Source organism: Staurois parvus, unplaced genomic scaffold (genome assembly GCF_062004578.1).
Source record: "Staurois parvus isolate SC_StPar_1 unplaced genomic scaffold, SC_StPar_1.0 ptg000154l, whole genome shotgun sequence".
Lineage (NCBI taxonomy): Eukaryota > Metazoa > Chordata > Amphibia > Anura > Ranidae > Staurois > Staurois parvus.
In genome coordinates, this window is record NW_028317950.1 from 6,977,734 (window position 1) to 7,003,031 (window position 25,298).

The 25,298-nt window shown below is 47.9% G+C and overlaps 1 protein-coding gene across 3 annotated transcripts in view; it reads right to left on the reverse strand.

Moving 5' to 3' along the window:
* Positions 1-1,404: 1,404 nt before the first annotated feature.
* The window catches only part of GATA1 (GATA binding protein 1), a 58,408-nt gene continuing 34,514 nt past the window's right edge, over positions 1,405-25,298 (reverse strand). For all 3 annotated transcript variants that reach the window (XM_089674983.1, XM_089674984.1, XM_089674985.1), the window contains 5 exons: positions 10,444-10,658; positions 9,493-9,849; positions 6,857-7,002; positions 4,264-4,389; positions 1,405-2,101 (listed from right to left, as the gene is read on the reverse strand). In XM_089674983.1, coding sequence (XP_089531109.1) covers positions 1,802-2,101; positions 4,264-4,389; positions 6,857-7,002; positions 9,493-9,849; positions 10,444-10,621 — 1,107 coding nt within the window. In that variant the 5' untranslated portion in view covers positions 10,622-10,658 and the 3' untranslated portion in view covers positions 1,405-1,801. The remainder of the gene's footprint in view (positions 2,102-4,263; positions 4,390-6,856; positions 7,003-9,492; positions 9,850-10,443; positions 10,659-25,298) is intronic.

The following is a 25,298-nucleotide window of genomic DNA, read 5'->3' on the forward strand; positions in this document are numbered from 1 at the left end:
TTTCCATTGTTCCAACTACTGATTTTCAGCCACATTAAGCACCGGTATGGAGACAGCAGTGGAGCGGTAAGACTGTATTCTCCCATTTGCCCTGATCAGTATCGGGACTAGTACCACCACAACAAGCATAATTGGGCAGACCTATTCATGCCGGCTATGTGGGTAATGATTGCTTCAGCTCCTGGGATGAATTAGCACAATAATGAGCTTGAAAATTCCACGTACAGCCATTGGTCTTGCTCAATTGCTGGATGGACTTTGAGTTACTGTATCCACTACCTTAATGCGGATTGGCTATGAACTCACAGATTTATACTATATAACCTTCGCTGCATCAAATGGCAATCCGCTATCCAAGTGCCCACCTAACTACTTTATATTGGCCAAGCCGATGCCATTTATGTGGTAACATATGCCAGGTCAAACAGTGACTTTATCATTGATCAAATTGGATTAAGACTATCAGATGTACCTTGGATGTATCATCACTATTTTACCAGTCATCTCGTTATCGCTTCCAGCTTCTACCTTCATTTTCTGATCATTGCCAGTGACCATGGGATTGTCCCTATCATCCCTTGTGATATTCATCATGCATAGAGAATCATCATTATTGGAACCATCTATTGCTAATGGGCCCTGGGGCATGTGTGTATACAGTATGTATCCTGCAGTGCCATCTGTACTGAACCATTGTTAGGTATATATACGTAAATTCACGTAATAGGTATCCTGCAGGTGATATATACATATATTGTGACGTCTGCACATCCTTAAATTGACGCTGTTTTATGATTTTGTTTGGATGTCTATGTACACACTGTGGGTATTGAGCACTGTGCACTATAATATTTTTCATGTATTGCCATTTTCTGCCATGAATAAATAATAAATTTACCTAAATCCATAGTCACATGATGTGCCAGGTCCCAAGTATTCTCTTTTCTAGACTGCAAAGTGGGAAGGTCCTTCTTCAGGATCCCTTTCAGATCCTACAGACTGCAGAGGCATGACAATGTAACAACATAGGGACCAGTTGGCATGGGTGCAAACTACAGAGAAGGATCACCAGTTTCTTCTCCCAGAACAGGTGCCATGAAACGAGGCAGGAGAGTTTAAAATGCTTTAGAACATATTGGGTTTTTTTTAAATTAAAATACATGGGGTGTTGGGGAGAGCAGAATTTGCCTGGAGGTAATCTTTAACCTAAACATAGCCCTAAAGGTAACCTAAACTTACAGTATTTTTATAAAGTTAACCAAATTTCTAACTGTAATGTATTATCAGAGCAAACATAATACTATTGCAGCAACACAACAGCTACATTTTCTTGTGCCAAAATCTGAAAAACTTTCTCACTTGAGTTACATATTGTTACAGTAAAAGAAGACCATTACACGCAGGTGGTTATCAGGAAACGTTTTATAAAATAATTCTCAGGAAAAATGTACACATAAGAAAGCATAGATGTGTTATTTATGTATCCTCTTCATGAGCCGCAGACTTTAAAAAAGGCAAGGACCAGACTGCCTAGATATCTGGTTTTCGGTTCTGGTTGAATGTTTTGGTAGAGAGGCTCAGTCCCTACCACAGTTTTCTGTCTGTAACAACCTCAAAAGCCTCCCAGTGACACAAGTATGGCTGGGTGCATTGTGGAACAGTGGAATTACCAAGGGCACAAAAATGGTTCTAAATATGTCCAGTTCTCCAAAGCAACCCAGAATTTTGATACTACCCTTTCTGGCTGTAGCCAAGAGAGGGTTTTTGAAGAGATTGTAGATCACAGTCTGTGTTGCTCTTTTTAGCTCAGAGCTGATGTGACCCCAGAAAACAGGTGCGGCCTGTAGGTGATAGGAGGAGGTGAGTGAGGGATTCTGGGGGGAGTAATCAAGTGATGTGGAGGGGTGCCAGGCACCAGGTGTCCCAAAGGAGGTATCTGCAGGATGGGTGCAAATGGGAACATGGCTGGCTCCTCTAGGGTCATCTTGTGATTCTCATAGAGACCATCTTGCACCTGTTGCTTCTTCTTCTTGGACTTGCTGCCCACTTTGCGGTTTCTGGTCTGGATTCCATCCTTCTTCATTGCCAGGGGGCGATTCACCTGTAAAAAGATGTTGAAGCCAAGATGCTGCATCATTTATCAACATCAAAAAACATTTCTTTAGAATGTAAATCAGTAAAAAAGGCTACTTTTGTATTTTCTTAAAAGGATCACTCCACCAAAAATGTATATTTTAGATCCTAGCACTGTCCCTGCTGCTGCTGTCTAACTCTTGTTCTGCATCATAGGGAATTCTCAATGCTTCTGCAGAAAAGTAAAGTTTTACTGTGAATAGGTTCCTCAAAGCTAAACCTGTCTTGGTATATTGGATCTGAATGGTGATATAACAAGCCAATTAGAAGATGTAATGCATGTAGGGATGAATTATGAAGCCCAAAAGGGTCTGGTATGGATATTCAGGGAGATCCCATGGCATTTCATGTTTTATGGAGGTTTTTTGCATTGAGTCCCTCTAAAAATCATATCAGACTTGAAGGGCCTGTGATGAATTATGGGGAAACCCTGATGCCAAATATGTATAGCCAAAAAAAATTTTTTTAGTTATGGCTAGAATAGGGAAGGGTTAAAAGCCCATCAGGTGTTTTGTTTTTGCTGTTTTTGAACTGTTGGGGAGTTTTCCATTCGCTTCCCACCCCAGAGATGCAACAGGACATTAGAGGAAATTTTCCTTAAAGTTTTGCTTTTACATCTACTTTAAAAATACACTAAAACATATATTGCTGTAATAACTAAGATCAGGAACTAATTGCTAAAGTACTTTAAGTTAGAATAGTAATAATTGTAACTAAACACAACAATTCATCTACAGTATAATAAAAGGGTTTTTTTTAACGTTTTGGATACAATAAGGAATTAACTCCCCATTGGGTAAATGTTTCCTTGCTATTTGTCCTGGTGACCATTTTCACCATGACAAAGTGATCAGAAATCCAAGATTTAGCAGTTGTCACTTTGGGGAGAGTTTTTCTCACTTCCTATTGTTTCTCCAGAAAAGGAAACCAGGAAAAATCGAATCAGTGGAAATACAGACAATAAAAAAACATGACAGATACACTGTAACGTTTTATTCTGCTTTATCAAAAGTGAAGATAACTAATAAAAGTTCTGATGCAGGGGAAGTCAATTTCCTGCATGAAACAGTTTGTTTCCAGTGTCCAGTGAAGGCCATTGTAGAAAGCCTTTGAGCCTGCTTTAGCCCAAAATGGCTGACCACATTTAGGCCTCATGCATATGGGTGGTCTGGCAAGTGTAAAACCTAGCATATTTTGGAGCCTTCAAGGTACAGGTGCAGCGTACAGCCTGCTGCCATAAGCCTGTCAAAATTAACGACAGGCTGAAATACTGTACATGGCAGCTGTATGCTGTTATGGGTAGCACTAGGGTACAGGGCCATATGTGTTCATGGACTTATGCCCCAAATGCAAAATGTCCATATATCAGGCATACGTCCCTGTATGCAAAAGACTCTGTACACGTATACCGCTCAAATCAGCGAATAGGTGCTGCATATTTCAGCCTGTCCTTGATTTTTACAGGCTGCTGGCTGTGCTTCCCAGTTGCCAAAACACTCTCAGATTTTACATTGTATAGGCCAATCTGCAGTGTGCATATGGCTATAATTTACATTTACAGCGACCATATTGGTACACAAAAACTTGATGGGAAGACAAGGGAAATCTTTGCTCGCTTTAAGATCTCTGGACGCCTCTGCCGCCTTAAATTTTCACGTATGATGCATAATGTGTTCCCCACTGGAGAATTTACAAGATAAATACAGCAAAAACCATTACCTATATACAAAAAGTATATGTATTATATACAGGGGCGGACTGACAACTTATGGGGCCCCCGGGCAATAGGGGATCATGGGGCCCTTGCGTCCTTGCCCAAACTCAAAAAAGCCTATGAAAAAGGTACCAGGGGCATCTCATGGGGCCCCCTACTGACCCTGGGCACTCAGGCAGTGCCCACGTTTCCAAATGGTCAGTCCGCCCCTGATTATATATATACTGTAGATAGATAGATAGATAGATAGATAGATAGATAGATAGATAGATAGATAGATTAGAAATGCACTTTAAAACAGAATAAAAATAGTACATAAAGTTTTAGATTGTAACATGGCCCCCAGAATAGTGTTGCTTGAGAAATGTGACTTTTTTCCCTAGAAGGTAAACATTGTTTAATTTTGAGATTCTCACATTGTGCAGTTTGTAGTACAGTCCACAAGCATTGCACACCGGGTCTCCGTTGGCATTCCGTCTCCACAACGTGGTGGTGCTCGTGTGACAGTTGCTGCATTGGGTTCCAGCTCTCTTGCTGACAATCTGCAGAGCAGAAATTGGTCTTTACACATACAACAATCTTTAAGTAATTATCTTAACCAAGAATTCACTCTTGAAATAAATTTGTGAAAGCTTAACTTGTTACTGCGCTAATATATCCCAAGCCTTCCTTTTGCTAAGACTGTAAATCACTAGGGCAATCAAGAGCTTGCCATAAGGGGGCTAAGCTTGACTTTTACAGAGAAAGTTAATATATGAATATAACACCATCTGTGTATACATTCCAGAATGCACTACAGTGTGAATGTAGTAGTAGGTCAGCAATCAGTACCCTCTAGTGCAGTGGTTCTCAACCTTCCTAATGCCGTGACCCTTTAATACAGTTCCTCAAGTTGTGGTGACCCCCAACCATAAAATTATTTACCCAGTAATTATAATTCATGAAGTGTCGTTTTACCTCCAATACTGCTGCTTTCAACACAGTAGCTGCTTTTAACAGAGTAGCTGCTTTCAACACAGCAGCTGCTTTCTACACAGTAGCTGCTCTTTACACTTCGGAAATATGTGTTTTCTGATGGTCTTAGGGGACCCCTGTGAAAGGGTCGTTCGACCCCCAAAGGGGTCGCGACCCACAGGTTGAGAACCACTGCTCTAGTGGTTTCTGCACATGATCATACCAGTGAAAACATTAGTTTGACAAAGCATTGGTATGCTGGGGATGCAAGGAGACCTCCCTGCCCTGCCAAGGTCCCAGTCCCCTGACTGCCCCATCCACACTTTGGGTGGGATTAATTTTTAAAGTAGAACTATAGCCTCCAATTATTGTGCAGCACTTAGGCTAGGTTCACATCTGTGCGGGTGGTGCCGCTGCGGATCCGCATGAGAATCCGTGCAGCCACACCACCCGCACAGAGGAATGCGGACCCGCGGGCAGGTGCCATTAGTTCTAATGGCGCGCAGCCCGCACTGGAAAATGAAACTGTACTGGGAACCAAGGTTCCCATGCGGGCTGCATTTTCACAAGAAGTGCAGGGACTTCTTTCCTGCGTGTCATGGCGCATGGGAGTCCATTCAAATGAATGGGCTCTCGTGCCCGTGCAAAATGTGGCCCGCATGGCCGCATATATGTGAACCAGGTGGAAGAACATCCTTTAACATAACTGTTCCCCCTCAATCATTGATGCCAATAAAATTCATTGTTATGCACCAAAAATTACAATTTTCAACATTTTTTTAGTTGCATTATTTGCCTGTCACATGACCACAATCCCCTCTCCTTTCTGTTCTAAGGAAGCGTGGTCATCTCTAGTGATGAAAAAATAAGTCTGATCCATGGAGGACCCAGCTTGCAACTTACAAGACTTAGGGTTAGTTCACCTTTACCAAAAACTGCCTATGCAGATAAAGGGTGTCTTTAGATAAAAACAAACTGCACAGCTCTGATTAAAGTTGAATAATGCCCTTTCTATATGTGTAGGTCATTTTCATATTTCATGAAGCCTGGCTGGAGTACTCCCAGGATGTTGCTAGGACTTTGCTAAGTGAGGCCTATTCATTACTGCTCACCTCCTCCATCACAGGAGTGACCTCTCAAATGCTGAGCTTAGAGCTACTGCATCAGAGAGAGAGCATGTCAATATTAAGTGGGTGGTCATGATGTTATGGTGGGTGATCATAATGTTAGAGCTTAGGGGTATCAAACTGGTGGCCCTCCAGCTGTTGCGAAAACTACAAGTCCCATCATGCCCCTGCCCTTGGAAGTCATGCATGTAACGGTCAGTCTTGCAATGCCTCATGGGACTTGTAGTTTGGCAACAGCTGCAGGGCCACCAGTTTGACACCCGTGTTATAGCTGATCGGTGTAAGAATTTACTATATTTTTCAAAGAAATAAAGGGCAGATTTTTAATTTTAAGTGGAATTCAACTTTATTTATAATTGCATCAGCACTTACAGTTTCCTCTTAGTCCCTTTGCAAAGTCCCCCAAATACCCTTTGAGCTGCCAGTAAAGTCCACCTGGCACAGCTTCCTTTGATGAGGTGGTAACAATGCTGCACTGCTCATGAATATAGGGCAGAGTTGGCACTCTCATGTAGGCTATGCCAGCTTGCGCTACAGTGGGATGAGAAGATGCTGCAGGGGGTGAGGCCATCAGTATTGCCACTGCTGATTCACAAGCCTGTAACTTGTCAATCAGCACCTGGCTACACCTAGTCCTGCCTGCTGCTTTCTGGAATGACAGCACTTCCTCTGTCGCTAAAACCCTTCCACTGTGAGCTACAGTGTCCGGGAGGGGGAGTATGTGAGACACAAACAAAGGAGGATTTGGATTAGCCAGGTAAGGTAAAAGAAACTTTTTGTCTACTTTATGAGGCTTGTGCATCACTTAGTAACTGGCTGTGGGCTTGTTTAGATTGTCATACAGGAGCCTTTAGATGTACTTTAAGCCTGACAGCAAGTACAGTGAGAGAAATTAATATGCCAGCACCTACTACCCAATAATACATACCAGGCGTTTCTTGGGTCGAATCAGCGGGCGGTTCTGTCCATTCATTTTGTGATAAAGCCCGCAGGCATTGCACAGATAATGGCCACTAATATCCCGTCTCCATAGTGGGGTCACTGTAGCGCCACAATTCACACACTCGCGATCCTCTGCAGGCAAAAGACATGCATCAGTTTCAGGCTTAATATAACTGGTTGCCTATTATCTAATAGCACTCTTAAAAGTGTGCTAATGCCTCTAAACTCATGTCCAACTAATTGCATTCTCTGCATTGTAGAAATTGACAAAAACTTAATTTTTTTACAATTTCTGAAAAAATGTTGCTTTCAACAACCTCCACCAGTGATACGTTGTGTTCAGGTACCAAAAGCCCCGTGCTGATAGCTTTAGGTGCAGAGCTCAGAAGAGAAGATCTTTCTCAAAGCCTTAAATTGCCCTAACTCTCCCAATTCTAACTTTTATAATAACCCTCCTTTAGGAGTACATTAAAGCTGGCCATACATGGCTCATTTTTTTTTCAGACAGCAGGCTGAACGAAAAAAAAGCTGAACTGATTTTCCAAACCACAAATTCAAGGTGGATACAAGAATCCTCCCTGCTGCGCTATTTTAGACTCCTCCACCATTAGAAAACACTGATCGGCTGCAGCGCTGATTGAAGCAACATTTACCAACAAGCTCGTATGAGAGCAATAAGTCTTTAGATCAATCGTTCTAAAAAAGGAATGACTATGGATGAATCGAAATTTGGTCTCTCCCTGCTATACCCGCTAAATTTTGATCCATCTATGGCCAGCTTAAGTCATTGCTACAGATACTGCATTCTCTCACAGAGTTACTTTCTTTGCCAAAAATATTTTCATTGATTAAATTAACACTATTTTAGTCGACTAAAATATGACTAAAACAATTCAGATGACTAAAATACAACTAAAACTAAAACAATTCAGATGACTAAAATATGACTAAAACTAAAATGGCATTTTATTCAAAAGACTCTGATTAAATCTAAATCGAAATTTGATATCAAAGTTAATATTGGTTATATATCACAGCAGGTACATCTGTGTCTGTAGTGCATGTCCAACCCTTAAAAACATAAATAATAACACGGTATTAGATTTTTACTCCAGGAGTATATAATGAGTTTGGAAATTTAGAGAAATGCCTAAATAATACATTACAATTTAACTAAACCCATTAGATTTTAGTTGACTAAAATGTGCCGGAGATTTTAGTCAACTAAAATACGAAAAAAAACGAAACCAATTCAGATGACTAAAAAATGACCAAAACCAAAATGGCATTTTATTCAAAAGATTATGACTAAATCGAAATCAAAATTTGATATCAAAATTAATACTGGTTATATATCACAGCAGGTACATCTGTGTCTGTAATGCATGTCCAACACTTAATAACATAAATAATAACACGGTATTAGATTTTTACTCCAGGAGTATTTAATGAGTTTGGAAATTTAGAGAAATGCTTAAATGATGCATTACAATTTAACTAAACTAAACTTAGTCGACTAAAATGTACAGGAGATTTTAGTCAACTAAAATATGACAAAAACTAAAATCCATTCAGATGACTAAAAAATGACTAAAACTAAAATGGCATTTTAGTCAAAAGACTATGACTAAATCTAAATTGAAATTTGATGTAAAATTTAACACTGCTTTCTAATAGTCCTATGCTGAAACCTAGAGCATGTTCTCTACAGTAGAAATCTCACTACCAAATAGTCTCAAGGTTAAGAAGAGCCAGATGATCACCAGTTTGGCCTTAGCTCTGTACCCACTATTTAGTGGAGACTCCTGATCTAGAACCCTATTCTCTCTATTAAACTAGACAACCAGAACTGGGATAGGTAACACTGTTAACACACGTACATTGATAAGCACATATTTGAAAAGACAAATAAAGCTGCTTTATTTGTTATTCGGTCCCCCAATAACTCTAATGCCCATGGGAGGAGCATCAACCTGAGTGATTGGTGAAAACTAACCTTTTTGCACTTATAAGTTGGGGAAAACCTAAGGGCAGGGAGGAAAGAGGGAACACGTATTTTACTTTAATGCAGGAACCAAGAGGACAGCTCTTACCGCTGGTCTATGATGGTTGAACAATTTTGTGCAAAAAATGAGGCATGGAAAGGAAATGGATATAACACATTGGAAGGTCAATGCGTGACATAACAAGAGTTTCTGTTACATTACTGCCTTTATGAAACCTAATCCTTTTTAGAACAGTGTTACACAACATTTCTAGATTAGTTTAATATAGAGAGTTGATGAACAGGCACCTAACGTTGTTGTACAAGTTGCAAATTAATGACATTTTTTGACCTAGTAGAGCTCTTTTCCACAGATGGCACATACTAAATGGAACACTGATTTGTAGTTTCTCTTGGGGAAGCTACTTGGTTTGTAATTAAAACTGCAGCATGTAAAATCTCTTGTATGACATCACCATTTAGGAGATAGGACTTTAAGATTTCTTTTTTTGCTTTGGGACCAGTTTGACCTTAATCCAGCACTGTCATTGCTTCCCCGATCCTTTTTAATCCTTCTCCAATCCCTTACTGGATGTAACACACTTTGGTGTAGGTGCAGTTACAGGTGGTATGGTTACCTGATGTTTGGAATATGCTATTGCTGTAATTTTGCACTGTTCCTAAATATCCCATTGGAGGTATAGTCTGACTTCCAGGACTCCTTGGCTCCAGGGTTAGAAGGTCATTACTCAAGGGGCTCATCCTTTCTGTCTTCAGGGTCTCCAGGAATTTGGGGCTCCCGTCACGTTCAGCTGGAGGAACAGGGCTCAGCAGGAACGGAGCAGTAGAGTATAATGCAGAGGAGGAAAGCGGAGCCAAGTGGGAAGCCCCCGATGTATAGAGTGGGAATGCACTGGGACTTCTTCCATATGCAGCCAAGCTGTGTGCAATGCCGGGGGCGCTTTCTGGCCAGTGAGAAGGGAATGTCTGGAGCACTGAAAGGCAAACAGATGTTAAATCAAAGCAACATATTAAGTGGCTATTTTATTAAAGTAAAGATTAAAGAGATTTCCTCTAATGTCCTATTGTGTCTCCATGACAAGAGGTGAAGGGAACTTTGCCTAGCGGGACACAGACAACAATCCATAATCTGATAAGTTTTAACCCTTCCCTATTGTATCTAACCAAAAAAAAAAGTTTTGGTTCTACACGGCAAAATGCTACATAACACCAAAACAGTAAATTTAGTAGCACATTTAGGCCACTTTCATGAGGGCTTAAAGAACAGGCGTTGGCTTTGGATAAAGCTTTCCAAAGCCAGTGCCTGGTTTTTACATTAATAGCAAACAGCTATTGCTTTGCATTGCATCACATTGATTTTAGATCTTGCCTACAGTGTTTGGCTGGCAGCTTGCAAAGTTCCAAGTCCATGTAAGCTCACAGCAAATGTGTTCAAAATGCTCCTAGGATATTTGTAAAGCATATTTGGCCCTATCCTTATTCCCACCCAAAAAACAGGCATTCCAAGAGAATCAGAAGATATTTACAGACCCAACAGGTATACTAACAGCTTGCCCAGAAGTATCTACCTGGAGAATGACGGAATACTGTGCCTGCTCGGGAGGTCACTGCTCCTCCATAATGTGATGGGCTACCCTCGCTGCCACCCAAGTTGTAGAAGTAGTCAGGTTCTTCATTGCTGTGGTTCATTGTTGTGTCAGAAAATGGAGGTAGAGGTTCCTGGCTGGACAGGGGTGTGAAATCCATGACTGCGTCCTTGACAGGAATTCCGATTTCAAAACACCTAGAAATGGTTAGAAAATGTTATCATTTAACAGGCAGCCCTGAAGTGAAGCTGTGTTCCAGTTTTATGGAACCAAGGATGAAAAAAAAACTCAGAGTATGTGTTTAGCTCTATATGATATATATAGCATTGTGTATATTTTTTTTTATTTAGAAATGTTCCGATGTGATAAAGTTATGCAATTTAAAGTCAACTAGTGAAAGCAAAAAATCTGCATAAAACTAACAGCTGTAGGTGACAGCTGACAGCATAATGTGTCAACAGATGCCATGTTCTTCCTGTATTCCTAGCTGTGATGCCTGGACACCTTGGTTGTTAGTTGCATAGCTACAGGAGGGATGAGCTGTTTTACCTACCAAATAATTTGTATTTCTGTCCATCCATGATTGAGATTTATACAGCTCAAAAAAAAATCCCTGTCCAGTAGGACAAGAGACCTATTTTTTCTCTGCTGCAGCTCAGTAACTCTTCCAGGTCTCGCCACTCCCCCTCAGCATGGACAACTTCACTGGACAATGAATGAGAAGAAGCAGACTGGTGAGCTCATCTTTCACTTTGCTCCCTCCTCATTTCAGCATGCCTCTTGCTAGCACATGGACACTAGAGCCCAGCTGACTGACTCCTTGTAAAATACTTCCATATCCCAGTCTGAGCTCTGCTGTATGGTGGACTGCAGAAGGCTGATACCAAGTCAAATTCAGGTACTTACACTGCTAACATTGACTAACATACATTTAATGATGTATTAATAAATACAGATCTGCATTGTGTCTTTTATATCTGCCTGGAACTAAGCAAAAACCAGTGACTTTCCCAGAATTCACCCTGTTTCTACCTGCTTCTGTTTATATGTCTCTTTACAGCTTCCTTTGCATTGCAGCAGGAACATTGTAGACCAACAGTGTGGATTAATTTATTTTATTTTAAACCAATATTGTGTAAAGCAGAGCCCCCCCCCCCCCTTACAGTGGCTGTAAACCCCTTACATATACTCAGTGAAGTGATTAGGTGATACACAGAGAGGAAACAAATCTTCCTTCATATGTTGTATCTGTTTATCTGTAGCTCTCTCCTCCAAAGCTTCCTAAAGCACACATTTTACACAGCACGTATGAGCTCCAGATGTAACACACTGTATAGCACAAAAAGGAGACATGAGTGTGATCTAATACCTAAGTGAAGGAAAGGGACCCCCAGCCCCCGTACACAGTCTCATAGGGAAACATGCACAGCTGAGGCTGTCAATCACCTTCTGTGTGCTGGGAGGGGTGCAGGTCTGTCCCCTGTGAATCTGTGGTGTAGGCATAACCTGTCAGAGGGGACCCATTCAGATAACAGAGGGAGGTGAGAGCTGGTTGGAACCCTAGGTGGTCTAGATTGAGGCAAGTACACACTATAGAAGAATATGTTTTGTTTACAGCCACTTAAAGCCTAGTTAGTTCAAAGGGAATGATATGATAAAATTGTGGAAACTCTTATGGTTGATTCATCCTTTATTCTTCCTACCTAGTGAATCAGTGACCTTGAACTGTTTTGCTATTTTGTATTGCATTGTCTCTATTGGGTAGACTTCTCCTTACCCAATGCCATCCTCGCCATTGCCAGGACAAGAAGAAGAGAAAAAGCTTTCAAACAGAGTCCCATTTTTTTAGACTGGATAACAACTAGAACTTCTGTCTAGTGTTCAGTTCTGGCTCTTCCCCACGCTATCCATAACTTGAAAATATACACTCTGTTCAAAGTGGCATGGCTCAACATATACCAGCATTCTGCAAAACATCCCTAATGCTTTGTACTTTGCCATTCTGCCCTAAAATGAAGCAAACTGCAAAGTCTGGCCCCATCCAGGTGCTGCAGGCCCAATGACTTTTATTGCTCTCTCCAGTACTCCCCCATTGTCTTTGGAAAATGTTTTGCCTTTATTGAGTGAACAGCACAGAGACTTGCAGATTTTAAAAAGCAATTGTTCCTAGTAGCAGAAACCATATTTTTGTTATCAGAATTCTTCTTTAACGTCAAGCTTCAGAGGGTCTATTGTACACACTAACCCTTCATATGCTGTTACACAGTTAATATTTATGTTAATGTACATGAGAATTCATATAGTTTATTCTTTGTACCATTTCCTATGGACATTTCTATAGTTAGTTATGCTGCCATCCAGTGGCCTTATTTGGTAATGCATTTGTTTTATATTACCTCCCTGAGATCTATGACACAGCTCCTTTGTATATGAAGCTCCTCCCTTCTTCTTGAGTGCAGCACTTCCTGTGTCATGGAGGCAGCTAACAGTCCACATGTAACAGGGACACATGTACTCTGCATAGTACGCTACAGAAAGTATCATCTTTTGACCACATAATACTGGAAACCATTCATTCTGCTGTATCCTGTTGTCACATGTACAGAATAAAGCAACTTCTGGATGAACACAGTATTGGTGAGTTCAGCTATCTGATAAGGATTGCTCACAGTGATTATATCTGCTTATACAGGCTAGGCATAGAGGTCTCACAAGGGATAAAGTGCTGTCACAACAATCTGAGTCAGAATACTTCAGTCTATTCCCAACATTTTCCCTTAGGTCTGCTGTCCATGGTGCTGAACAGTCCTAAAACTGGGAATACAGAGCACAGTATATTGGAAATAAAGACCAACTACACATATATTACAAGCTGTTATTGATAAAGAGCTCTTATTAATCTTCATGGATATTTATGTATAAAGTTTCAGGATCTTATCAAACCTCAGTATATTTAAGAGGGTTTTGGATTAATGGAAATGCAAGATAACGCCTTCAAATTGGAATTTACAGAAATCACTAAATGCAAACCATTTTATACTTTTACCTCCTTTTTTTGCAAATTAGAAGCATCTAATATGGAGCTCAGACACTGACACCCTGAAAAATGCATGCACTGCGCCCACCACTGTATCACACTGCTTGACACCACAGCTTACATAATAAAATAAGGGAACAGAATCCTTGGTGTTATGGTTTTCCACAGTTTAAACCTTCTCAGCTGTAATAGGTTGGGATTAAAGACTGCTGACTATTAGAAGCATTGGGATCCAATTTTTCCCCACAGGTTGTTGTTTTTTTCAGTGGTTTGGTTGAGGTTATGTAATCTGATAATTTTAGATGTAAATAGTGGTTAGTGGAGTTTTTCTCATCACAGTTGTCACATTTAAAGCAAACCTGGTCTTAATCCTAGTATATTCTCCCATATTCCACAGCAAGCTCCATCATAAGCCACAAAAGCTTTAGTTTCCTTCCAGAGTGTCCTAAAAGAACTAAAATCTACAGTCTTGCTGTATTTGCTGTATTAACCAGTACTTGGAGCTCTAACCTTCCACCTTCTACCTCCAGAAGAAACATGATGGGTGGTATAACTAACAAGTAGCAAGACATGGCATGCAGACAGAGGAGTATCAGGGCTAAACCTTATGAGTAGAGATGAGCGAAGTATTCAAAAATTCGATTCAGCTGATTCGGCGAATTCGAGGAATAAATTTGATTCGATGCGAATATATTCGCTACAAATTTAACTTATAAAAGGGTGTTTCTAGGCTTCAGAGAGCCTTCATATTAGTGCAGAACACTGTACCTTTAATTTAAATGCCCTTGGAGTCTGCTGGGGAAGAGAAATAATACTGTCAGTCAGTATGACATGCAGATGAGTGTCGTCGATCTTAGAATCACCGCACACCTCACTCATTTGGGCAGTCACGGGGCCAAAACCAGAGTGTGGAGCCACAGTGTGGCGGTGGAGGCAGCAGCAATGGGAGGCCATACAGCACCCTATGACAAAAATGGAACCCACCAGCAGTGTGAGGAGACCTGAAAGTGGCACATGGCAGAGTGTGGCGATGGAGACAGCAGCAATGGGAGGCCGTACAGGGACCCATGAGAGACTCTGGACCTGGCAGCAGCATGAGGAGGCGGTACGGGGGCCCATGGCAGATTAGGGGCCTGGCAGCAGCTATGGGAGGCCCGTAATCTGCCAGCACCCTATGACAAAAAATGGAACACACCAGCAGTGTGAGGAGACCTGAAAGTGGCACATGTTTGGGGCATGATTCATGGCGGATTTAGTCAGTTGTGTCAGGAACTGGTGGTTTGAAATCCAGACTAATCCACGCCTGATTCATTTTCACAAACGTGAGTCTCTCCACACTTTGGGTGGACAGTCGTGTCCTCCGCGGAGTTACAATACCTCCTGCCGCACTAAACACGCGCTCCGATGCCACGCTACTGGCCGGGCATGACAGCCTTTCAAGGGCAAATTCAGCTAGTTGGGGCCAAAGGTCAAGTTTCGTTGCCCAGTAGTCAAGGGGATTGTCTACCTCGGTTGGCAGGGTGCTGTCCAAGTAGGCCCAAGCCTGTTGTTTGAGGTCCTGCTCCAGGTCCACCTGATGCTGCTGCTGCTGCTGCTGCTGCTGCTGCTGCTGCTGCGGCTGGTTAGTAGTTTCCTCACTGCGCTGGTGAAGAAAGCTACTCATCATCGACTGCAGACTGAGGCAGCCGCTGCTGGTGGAGCTGCCACTGCTCCTACCACCCCACCCCTCCCCTGCTGCCATGGCAGCAAAACGCGAGCGCACAGGGCCCACAGTGTCTGAGGATGGACGTTGGTGCAGAAAGGCAGAGACCAACTGACTACATAGGTGGTTTTTATAGTACGTTATTTTGGCCTCCCTCTCAGCAGGTGTGAAAAAGGCCACCATTTTGGAACGGTAGCGAGGGTCCAACAAGGTGGACAGCCAAAAGTCATCCCTCTGTCTGTTGGTTATTATTCGGCTGTCGCTACGCAAGCAACCGAGCATGCTATGGGCCATTTGTGCCAAGGAATGCGAGGGACTCCCTGCCTCCATCTCCACAGCATACTGCCACGGTGCGTCTGGGTCCTCTGTCTCCTCCTCCTCCTCCTCTACCAGATGCTCCTGCTCCTCCACTGCTGTCCGCTGAGTGGAAAAACCACCCATTTCCCTCAATAATTCCTGAGCACCAATGTCCTCCTCTACCTCCTCCTCTTCTTCCTGTCCTGCCCCCACAGGGGTCATGTGGCGTTGAGATCTGTGCGCCACGTCTACCGCACCCTGACCAGCCATTGTTAACAGCATTTGTTCCAGGACGTGCAACAGAGGAATGACGTCGTTCATCCCATAGTCCTGCCGACTCACGAATAACGTGGCCTCCTCAAAGGGCCTGAGCAAGCGGCAGGTGTCACGCATGAGCTGCCAATGGCTGACATCAAAGTTACACAGGGGAGTACCTTTATCCGCTTGTAACATCAGGAATCTGTGATGGCCTTTCGCTGTTCGTAAAGGCGGGCTAACATATGTAGGGTTGAATTCCACCTTGTTGCAACGTCACAGCATGAGGAGTCGGTACGGGGGCCCATGGCAGATTACGGGCCTGGCAGCAGCAATGGGAGGCCCGTAATCTGCCAGCACCCTATGACAAAAAATGGAACACACCAGCAGTGTGAGGAGACCTGAAAGTGGCACATGGCAGAGTGTGGCGATGGAGACAGCAGCAATGGGAGGCCGTACAGGGACCCATGAGAGACTCTGGACCTGGCAGCAGCATGAGGAGGCGGTACAGGGGCCCATGGCAGATTACGGGCCTGGCAGCAGCAATGGGAGGCCCATAATCTGCCAGCACCCTATGACAAAATGGAACACACCAGCAGTGTGAGGAGACCTGAAAGTGGCACATGGCAGAGTGTGGCGATGGAGACAGCAGCAATGGGAGGCCATACAGGGACCCATGAGAGACTCTGGACCTGGCAGCAGCATGAGGAGGTGGTACAGGGGCCCATGGCAGATTACGGGCCTGGCAGCAGCAATGGGAGGCCCGTAATCTGCCAGCACCCTATGACAAAATGGAACACACCAGCAGTGTGAGGAGACCTGAAAGTGGCACATGGCAGAGTGTGGCGATGGAGACAGCAGCAATGGGAGGCCGTACAGGGACCCATGAGACACTCTGGACCTGGCAGCAGCATGAAGAGGCGGTACAGGGGCCCATGGCAGATTACAGGCCTGGCAGCAGCAATGGGAGGCCCGTAATCTGCCAGCACCCTATGACAAAAAATGGAACACACCAGCAGTCTGAGGAGACCTGAAAGTGGCACATGGCAGAGTGTGGCGATGGAGACAGCAGCAATGGGAGGCCGTACAGGGACCCATGAGACACTGTGGACCTGGCAGCAGCATGAGGAGGCGGTACAGGGGCCCATGGCAGATTACGGGCCTGGCAGCAGCAATGGGAGGCCCGTAATCTGCCAGCACCCTATGACAAAAAATGGAACACACCAGCAGTGTGAGGAGACCTGAAAGTGGCACATGGCAGAGTGTGGCGATGGAGACAGCAGCAATGGGAGGCCGTACAGGGACCCATGAGAGACTCTGGACCTGGCAGCAGCATGAGGAGGCGGTACTGGGGCCCATGGCAGATTACGGGCCTGGCAGCAGAAATGGGAGGCCCGTAATCTGCCAGCACCCTATGACAAAAAATGGAACACACCAGCAGTGTGAGGAGACCTGAAAGTGGCACATGGCAGAGTGTGGCGATGGAGACAGCAGCAATGGGAGGCCGTACAGGAACCCATGAGACACTGTGGACCTGGCAGCAGCATGAAGAGGCGGTACAGGGGCCCATGGCAGATTACAGGCCTGGCAGCAGCAATGGGAGGCCCGTAATCTGCCAGCACCCTATGACAAAAAATGGAACACACCAGCAGTGTGAGGAGACCTGAAAGTGGCACATGGCAGAGTGTGGCGATGGAGACAGCAGCAATGGGAGGCCGTACAGGGACCCATGAGACACTGTGGACCTGGCAGCAGCATGAAGAGGTGGTACAGGGGCCCATGGCAGATTACAGGCCTGGCAGCAGCAATGGGAGGCCCGTAATCTGCCAGCACCCTATGACAAAAAATGGAACACACCAGCAGTGTGAGGAGACCTGAAAGTGGCACATGGCAGAGTGTGGCGATGGAGACAGCAGCAATGGGAGGCCGTACAGGGACCCATGAGAGACTCTGGACCTGGCAGCAGCATGAGGAGGCGGTACAGGGGCCCATGGCAGATTACGGGCCTGGCAGCAGCAATGGGAGGCCCGTAATCTGTCAGCACCCTATGACAAAAAATGGAACACACCAGCAGTGTGAGGAGACCTGAAAGTGGCACATGGCAGAGTGTGGCGATGGAGACAGCAGCAATGGGAGGCCATACAGGGACCCATGAGAGACTCTGGACCTGGCAGCAGCATGAGGAGGCGGTACAGGGGCCCATGGCAGATTACAGGCCTGGCAGCAGCAATGGGAGGCCCGTAATCTGCCAGCACCCTATGACAAAATGGAACACACCAGCAGTGTGAGGAGACCTGAAAGTGGCACATGGCAGAGTGTGGCGATAGAGACAGCAGCAATGGGAGGCCGTACAGGGACCCATGAGAGACTCTGGACCTGGCAGCAGCATGAGGAGGCGGTACAGGGGCCCATGGCAGATTACAGGCCTGGCAGCAGCAATGGGAGGCCCGTAATCTGCCAGCACCCTATGACAAAATGGAACACACCAGCAGTGTGAGGAGACCTGAAAGTGGCACATGGCAGAGTGTGGCGATAGAGACAGCAGCAATGGGAGGCCGTACAGGGACATATGAGACACTGTGGACCTGGCAGCAGCATGAGGAGGCGGTACAGGGGCCCATGGCAGATTACGGGCCTGGCAGCAGCAATGGGAGGCCCGTAATCTGCCAGCACCCTATGACAAAATGGAACACACCAGCAGTGTGAGGAGACCTGAAAGTGGCACAAGGCAGAGTGTGGCGATAGAGACAGCAGCAATGGGAGGCCGTACAGGGACCCATGAGACACTGTGGACCTGGCAGCAGCATGCAGAGGCGATACAGGGGCCCATGGCAGATTACAGGCCTGGCAGCAGCAATGGGAGGCCCGTAATCTGCCAGCACCCTATGACAAAAAATGGAACACACCAGCAGTGTGAGGAGACCTGAAAGTGGCACATGGCAGAGTGTGGCGATGGAGACAGCAGCAATGGGAGGCCGTACAGGGACCCATGAGAGACTCTGGACCTGGCAGCATGAGGAGGCGGTACTGGGGCCCATGGCAGATTACGGGCCTGGCAGCAGCAATGGGAGGCCCGTAATCTGCCAGCACCCTATGACAAAAAATGGAACACACCAGCAGTGTGAGGAGACCTGAAAGTGGCACATGGCAGAGTGTGGCGATGGAGACAGCAGCAATGGGAGGCCGTACAGGGACCCATGAGACACTGTGGACCTGGCAGCAGCATGAAGAGGTGGTACAGGGGCCCATGGCAGATTACAGGCCTGGCAGCAGCAATGGGAGGCCCGTAATCTGCCAGCACCCTATGACAAAAAATGGAACACACCAGCAGTGTGAGGAGACCTGAAAGTGGCACATGGCAGAGTGTGGCGATGGAGACAGCAGCAATGGGAGGCCGTACAGGGACCCATGAGAGACTCTGGACCTGGCAGCAGCATGAGGAGGCGGTACAGGCGCCCATGGCAGATTACGGGCCTGGCAGCAGCAATGGGAGGCCCGTAATCTGTCAGCACCCTATGACAAAAAATGGAACACACCAGCAGTGTGAGGAGACCTGAAAGTGGCACATGGCAGAGTGTGGCGATGGAGACAGCAGCAATGGGAGGCCATACAGGGACCCATGAGAGACTCTGGACCTGGCAGCAGCATGAGGAGGCGGTACAGGGGCCCATGGCAGATTACAGGCCTGGCAGCAGCAATGGGAGGCCCGTAATCTGCCAGCACCCTATGACAAAATGGAACACACCAGCAGTGTGAGGAGACCTGAAAGTGGCACATGGCAGAGTGTGGCGATAGAGACAGCAGCAATGGGAGGCCGTACAGGGACCCATGAGAGACTCTGGACCTGGCAGCAGCATGAGGAGGCGGTACAGGGGCCCATGGCAGATTACAGGCCTGGCAGCAGCAATGGGAGGCCCGTAATCTGCCAGCACCCTATGACAAAATGGAACACACCAGCAGTGTGAGGAGACCTGAAAGTGGCACATGGCAGAGTGTGGCGATAGAGACAGCAGCAATGGGAGGCCGTACAGGGACCCATGAGACACTGTGGACCTGGCAGCAGCATGAGGAGGCGGTACAGGGGCCCATGGCAGATTACGGGCCTGGCAGCAGCAATGGGAGGCCCGTAATCTGCCAGCACCCTATGACAAAATGGAACACACCAGCAGTGTGAGGAGACCTGAAAGTGGCACAAGGCAGAGTGTGGCGATAGAGACAGCAGCAATGGGAGGCCGTACAGGGACCCATGAGACACTGTGGACCTGGCAGCAGCATGCAGAGGCGGTACAGGGGCCCATGGCAGATTACAGGCCTGGCAGCAGCAATGGGAGGCCCGTAATCTGCCAGCACCCTATGACAAAAAATGGAACACACCAGCAGTGTGAGGAGACCTGAAAGTGGCACATGGCAGAGTGTGGCGATGGAGACAGCAGCAATGGGAGGCCGTACAGGGACCCATGAGAGACTCTGGACCTGGCAGCAGCATGAGGAGGCGGTACTGGGGCCCATGGCAGATTACGGGCCTGGCAGCAGCAATGGGAGGCCCGTAATCTGCCAGCACCCTATGACAAAAAATGGAACACACCAGCAGTGTGAGGAGACCTGAAAGTGGCACATGGCAGAGTGTGGCGATGGAGACAGCAGCAATGGGAGGCCGTACAGGGACCCATGAGAGACTCTGGACCTGGCAGCAGCATGAGGAGGCGGTACTGGGGCCCATGGCAGATTACGGGCCTGGCAGCAGAAATGGGAGGCCCGTAATCTGCCAGCACCCTATGACAAAAAATGGAACACACCAGCAGTGTGAGGAGACCTGAAAGTGGCACATGGCAGAGTGTGGCGATGGAGACAGCAGCAATGGGAGGCCGTACAGGAACCCATGAGACACTGTGGACCTGGCAGCAGCATGAAGAGGCGGTACAGGGGCCCATGGCAGATTACAGGCCTGGCAGCAGCAATGGGAGGCCCGTAATCTGCCAGCACCCTATGACAAAAAATGGAACACACCAGCAGTGTGAGGAGACCTGAAAGTGGCACATGGCAGAGTGTGGCGATGGAGACAGCAGCAATGGGAGGCCGTACAGGGACCCATGAGACACTGTGGACCTGGCAGCAGCATGAAGAGGTGGTACAGGGGCCCATGGCAGATTACAGGCCTGGCAGCAGCAATGGGAGGCCCGTAATCTGCCAGCACCCTATGACAAAAAATGGAACACACCAGCAGTGTGAGGAGACCTGAAAGTGGCACATGGCAGAGTGTGGCGATGGAGACAGCAGCAATGGGAGGCCGTACAGGGACCCATGAGAGACTCTGGACCTGGCAGCAGCATGAGGAGGCGGTACAGGGGCCCATGGCAGATTACGGGCCTGGCAGCAGCAATGGGAGGCCCGTAATCTGTCAGCACCCTATGACAAAAAATGGAACACACCAGCAGTGTGAGGAGACCTGAAAGTGGCACATGGCAGAGTGTGGCGATGGAGACAGCAGCAATGGGAGGCCATACAGGGACCCATGAGAGACTCTGGACCTGGCAGCAGCATGAGGAGGCGGTACAGGGGCCCATGGCAGATTACAGGCCTGGCAGCAGCAATGGGAGGCCCGTAATCTGCCAGCACCCTATGACAAAATGGAACACACCAGCAGTGTGAGGAGACCTGAAAGTGGCACATGGCAGAGTGTGGCGATAGAGACAGCAGCAATGGGAGGCCGTACAGGGACCCATGAGAGACTCTGGACCTGGCAGCAGCATGAGGAGGCGGTACAGGGGCCCATGGCAGATTACAGGCCTGGCAGCAGCAATGGGAGGCCCGTAATCTGCCAGCACCCTATGACAAAATGGAACACACCAGCAGTGTGAGGAGACCTGAAAGTGGCACATGGCAGAGTGTGGCGATAGAGACAGCAGCAATGGGAGGCCGTACAGGGACCCATGAGACACTGTGGACCTGGCAGCAGCATGAGGAGGCGGTACAGGGGCCCATGGCAGATTACGGGCCTGGCAGCAGCAATGGGAGGCCCGTAATCTGCCAGCACCCTATGACAAAATGGAACACACCAGCAGTGTGAGGAGACCTGAAAGTGGCACAAGGCAGAGTGTGGCGATAGAGACAGCAGCAATGGGAGGCCGTACAGGGACCCATGAGACACTGTGGACCTGGCAGCAGCATGCAGAGGCGATACAGGGGCCCATGGCAGATTACAGGCCTGGCAGCAGCAATGGGAGGCCCGTAATCTGCCAGCACCCTATGACAAAAAATGGAACACACCAGCAGTGTGAGGAGACCTGAAAGTGGCACATGGCAGAGTGTGGCGATGGAGACAGCAGCAATGGGAGGCCGTACAGGGACCCATGAGAGACTCTGGACCTGGCAGCAGCATGAGGAGGCGGTACTGGGGCCCATGGCAGATTACGGGCCTGGCAGCAGCAATGGGAGGCCCGTAATCTGCCAGCACCCTATGACAAAAAATGGAACACACCAGCAGTGTGAGGAGACCTGAAAGTGGCACATGGCAGAGTGTGGCGATGGAGACAGCAGCAATGGGAGGCCGTACAGGGACCCATGAGACACTGTGGACCTGGCAGCAGCATGAAGAGGTGGTACAGGGGCCCATGGCAGATTACAGGCCTGGCAGCAGCAATGGGAGGCCCGTAATCTGCCAGCACCCTATGACAAAAAATGGAACACACCAGCAGTGTGAGGAGACCTGAAAGTGGCACATGGCAGAGTGTGGCGATGGAGACAGCAGCAATGGGAGGCCGTACAGGGACCCATGAGAGACTCTGGACCTGGCAGCAGCATGAGGAGGCGGTACAGGGGCCCATGGCAGATTACGGGCCTGGCAGCAGCAATGGGAGGCCCGTAATCTGTCAGCACCCTATGACAAAAAATGGAACACACCAGCAGTGTGAGGAGACCTGAAAGTGGCACATGGCAGAGTGTGGCGATGGAGACAGCAGCAATGGGAGGCCATACAGGGACCCATGAGAGACTCTGGACCTGGCAGCAGCATGAGGAGGCGGTACAGGGGCCCATGGCAGATTACAGGCCTGGCAGCAGCAATGGGAGGCCCGTAATCTGCCAGCACCCTATGACAAAATGGAACACACCAGCAGTGTGAGGAGACCTGAAAGTGGCACATGGCAGAGTGTGGCGATAGAGACAGCAGCAATGGGAGGCCGTACAGGGACCCATGAGAGACTCTGGACCTGGCAGCAGCATGAGGAGGCGGTACAGGGGCCCATGGCAGATTACAGGCCTGGCAGCAGCAATGGGAGGCCCGTAATCTGCCAGCACCCTATGACAAAATGGAACACACCAGCAGTGTGAGGAGACCTGAAAGTGGCACATGGCAGAGTGTGGCGATAGAGACAGCAGCAATGGGAGGCCGTACAGGGACCCATGAGACACTGTGGACCTGGCAGCAGCATGAGGAGGCGGTACAGGGGCCCATGGCAGATTACGGGCCTGGCAGCAGCAATGGGAGGCCCGTAATCTGCCAGCACCCTATGACAAAATGGAACACACCAGCAGTGTGAGGAGACCTGAAAGTGGCACAAGGCAGAGTGTGGCGATAGAGACAGCAGCAATGGGAGGCCGTACAGGGACCCATGAGACACTGTGGACCTGGCAGCAGCATGCAGAGGCGGTACAGGGGCCCATGGCAGATTACAGGCCTGGCAGCAGCAATGGGAGGCCCGTAATCTGCCAGCACCCTATGACAAAAAATGGAACACACCAGCAGTGTGAGGAGACCTGAAAGTGGCACATGGCAGAGTGTGGCGATGGAGACAGCAGCAATGGGAGGCCGTACAGGGACCCATGAGAGACTCTGGACCTGGCAGCAGCATGAGGAGGCGGTACTGGGGCCCATGGCAGATTACGGGCCTGGCAGCAGCAATGGGAGGCCCGTAATCTGCCAGCACCCTATGACAAAAAATGGAACACACCAGCAGTGTGAGGAGACCTGAAAGTGGCACATGGCAGAGTGTGGCGATGGAGACAGCAGCAATGGGAGGCCGTACAGGGACCCATGAGACACTGTGGACCTGGAAGCAGCATGAAGAGGCGGTACAGGGGCCCATGGCAGATTACAGGCCTGGCAGCAGCAATGTGAGGCCCATAATCTGCCAGCACCCTATGACAAAAAATGGAACACACCAGCAGTGTGAGGAGACCTGAAAGTGGCACATGGCAGAGTGTGGCGATGGAGACAGCAGCAATGGGAGGCCGTACAGGGACCCATGAGACACTGTGGACCTGGCAGCAGCATGAGGAAGCGGTACAGGGGCCCATGGCAGATTACGGGCCTGGCAGCAGCAATGGGAGGCCCGTAATCTGCCAGCACCCTATGACAAAAAATGGAACACACCAGCAGTGTGAGGAGACCTGAAAGTGGCACATGGCAGAGTGTGGCGATGGAGACAGCAGCAATGGGAGGCCGTACAGGGACCCATGAGAGACTCTGGACCTGGCAGCAGCATAAAGAGGCGGTACTGGGGCCCATGGCAGATTACGGGCCTGGCAGCAGCAATGGGAGGCCCGTAATCTGCCAGCACCCTATGACAAAAAATGGAACACACCAGCAGTGTGAGGAGACCTGAAAGTGGCACATGGCAGAGTGTGGCAATGGAGACAGCAGCAATGGGTGGCCGTACAGGGACCCATGAGACACTGTGGACCTGGCAGCAGCATGAAGAGGCGGTACAGGGGCCCATGGCAGATTACAGGCCTGGCAGCAGCAATGGGAGGCCCGTAATTTGCCAGCACCCTATGACAAAAAATGGAACACACCAGCAGTGTGAGGAGACCTGAAAGTGGCACATGGCAGAGTGTGGCGATGGAGACAGCAGCAATGGGAGGCCGTACAGGGACCCATGAGACACTGTGGACCTGGCAGCAGCATGAGGAGGCGGTACAGGGGCCCATGGCAGATTATGGGCCTGGCAGCAGCAATGGGAGGCCGTACAGGGACCCATGAGACACTGTGGACCTGGCAGCAGCATGAGGAGGCGGTACAGGGGCCCATGGCAGATTACGGGCCTGGCAGCAGCAATGGGAGGCCAGTGATCTGCCAGCACCCTATGACAAAAAATGGAACACACCAGCAGTGTGAGGAGACCTGAAAGTGGCACATGGCAGAGTGTGGCGATGGAGACAGCAGCAATGGGAGGCCGTACAGGGACCCATGAGACACTCTGGACCTGGCAGCAGCATGAGGAGGTGGTACTGGGGCCCATGGCAGATTACGGGCCTGGCAGCAGCAATGGGAGACCCGTAATCTGCCAGCACCCTATGACAAAAAATGGAACACACCAGCAGTGTGAGGAGACCTGAAAGTGGCACATGTTTGGGGCATGATTCATGGCGGATTTAGTCAGTTGTGTCAGGAACTGGTGGTTTGAAATCCAGACTAATCCACGCCTGATTCATTTTCACAAACGTGAGTCTCTCCACACTTTGGGTGGACAGTTGTGTCCTCCGCGGAGTTACAATACCTCCTGCCGCACTAAACACGCGCTCCGATGCCACGCTACTGGCCGGGCA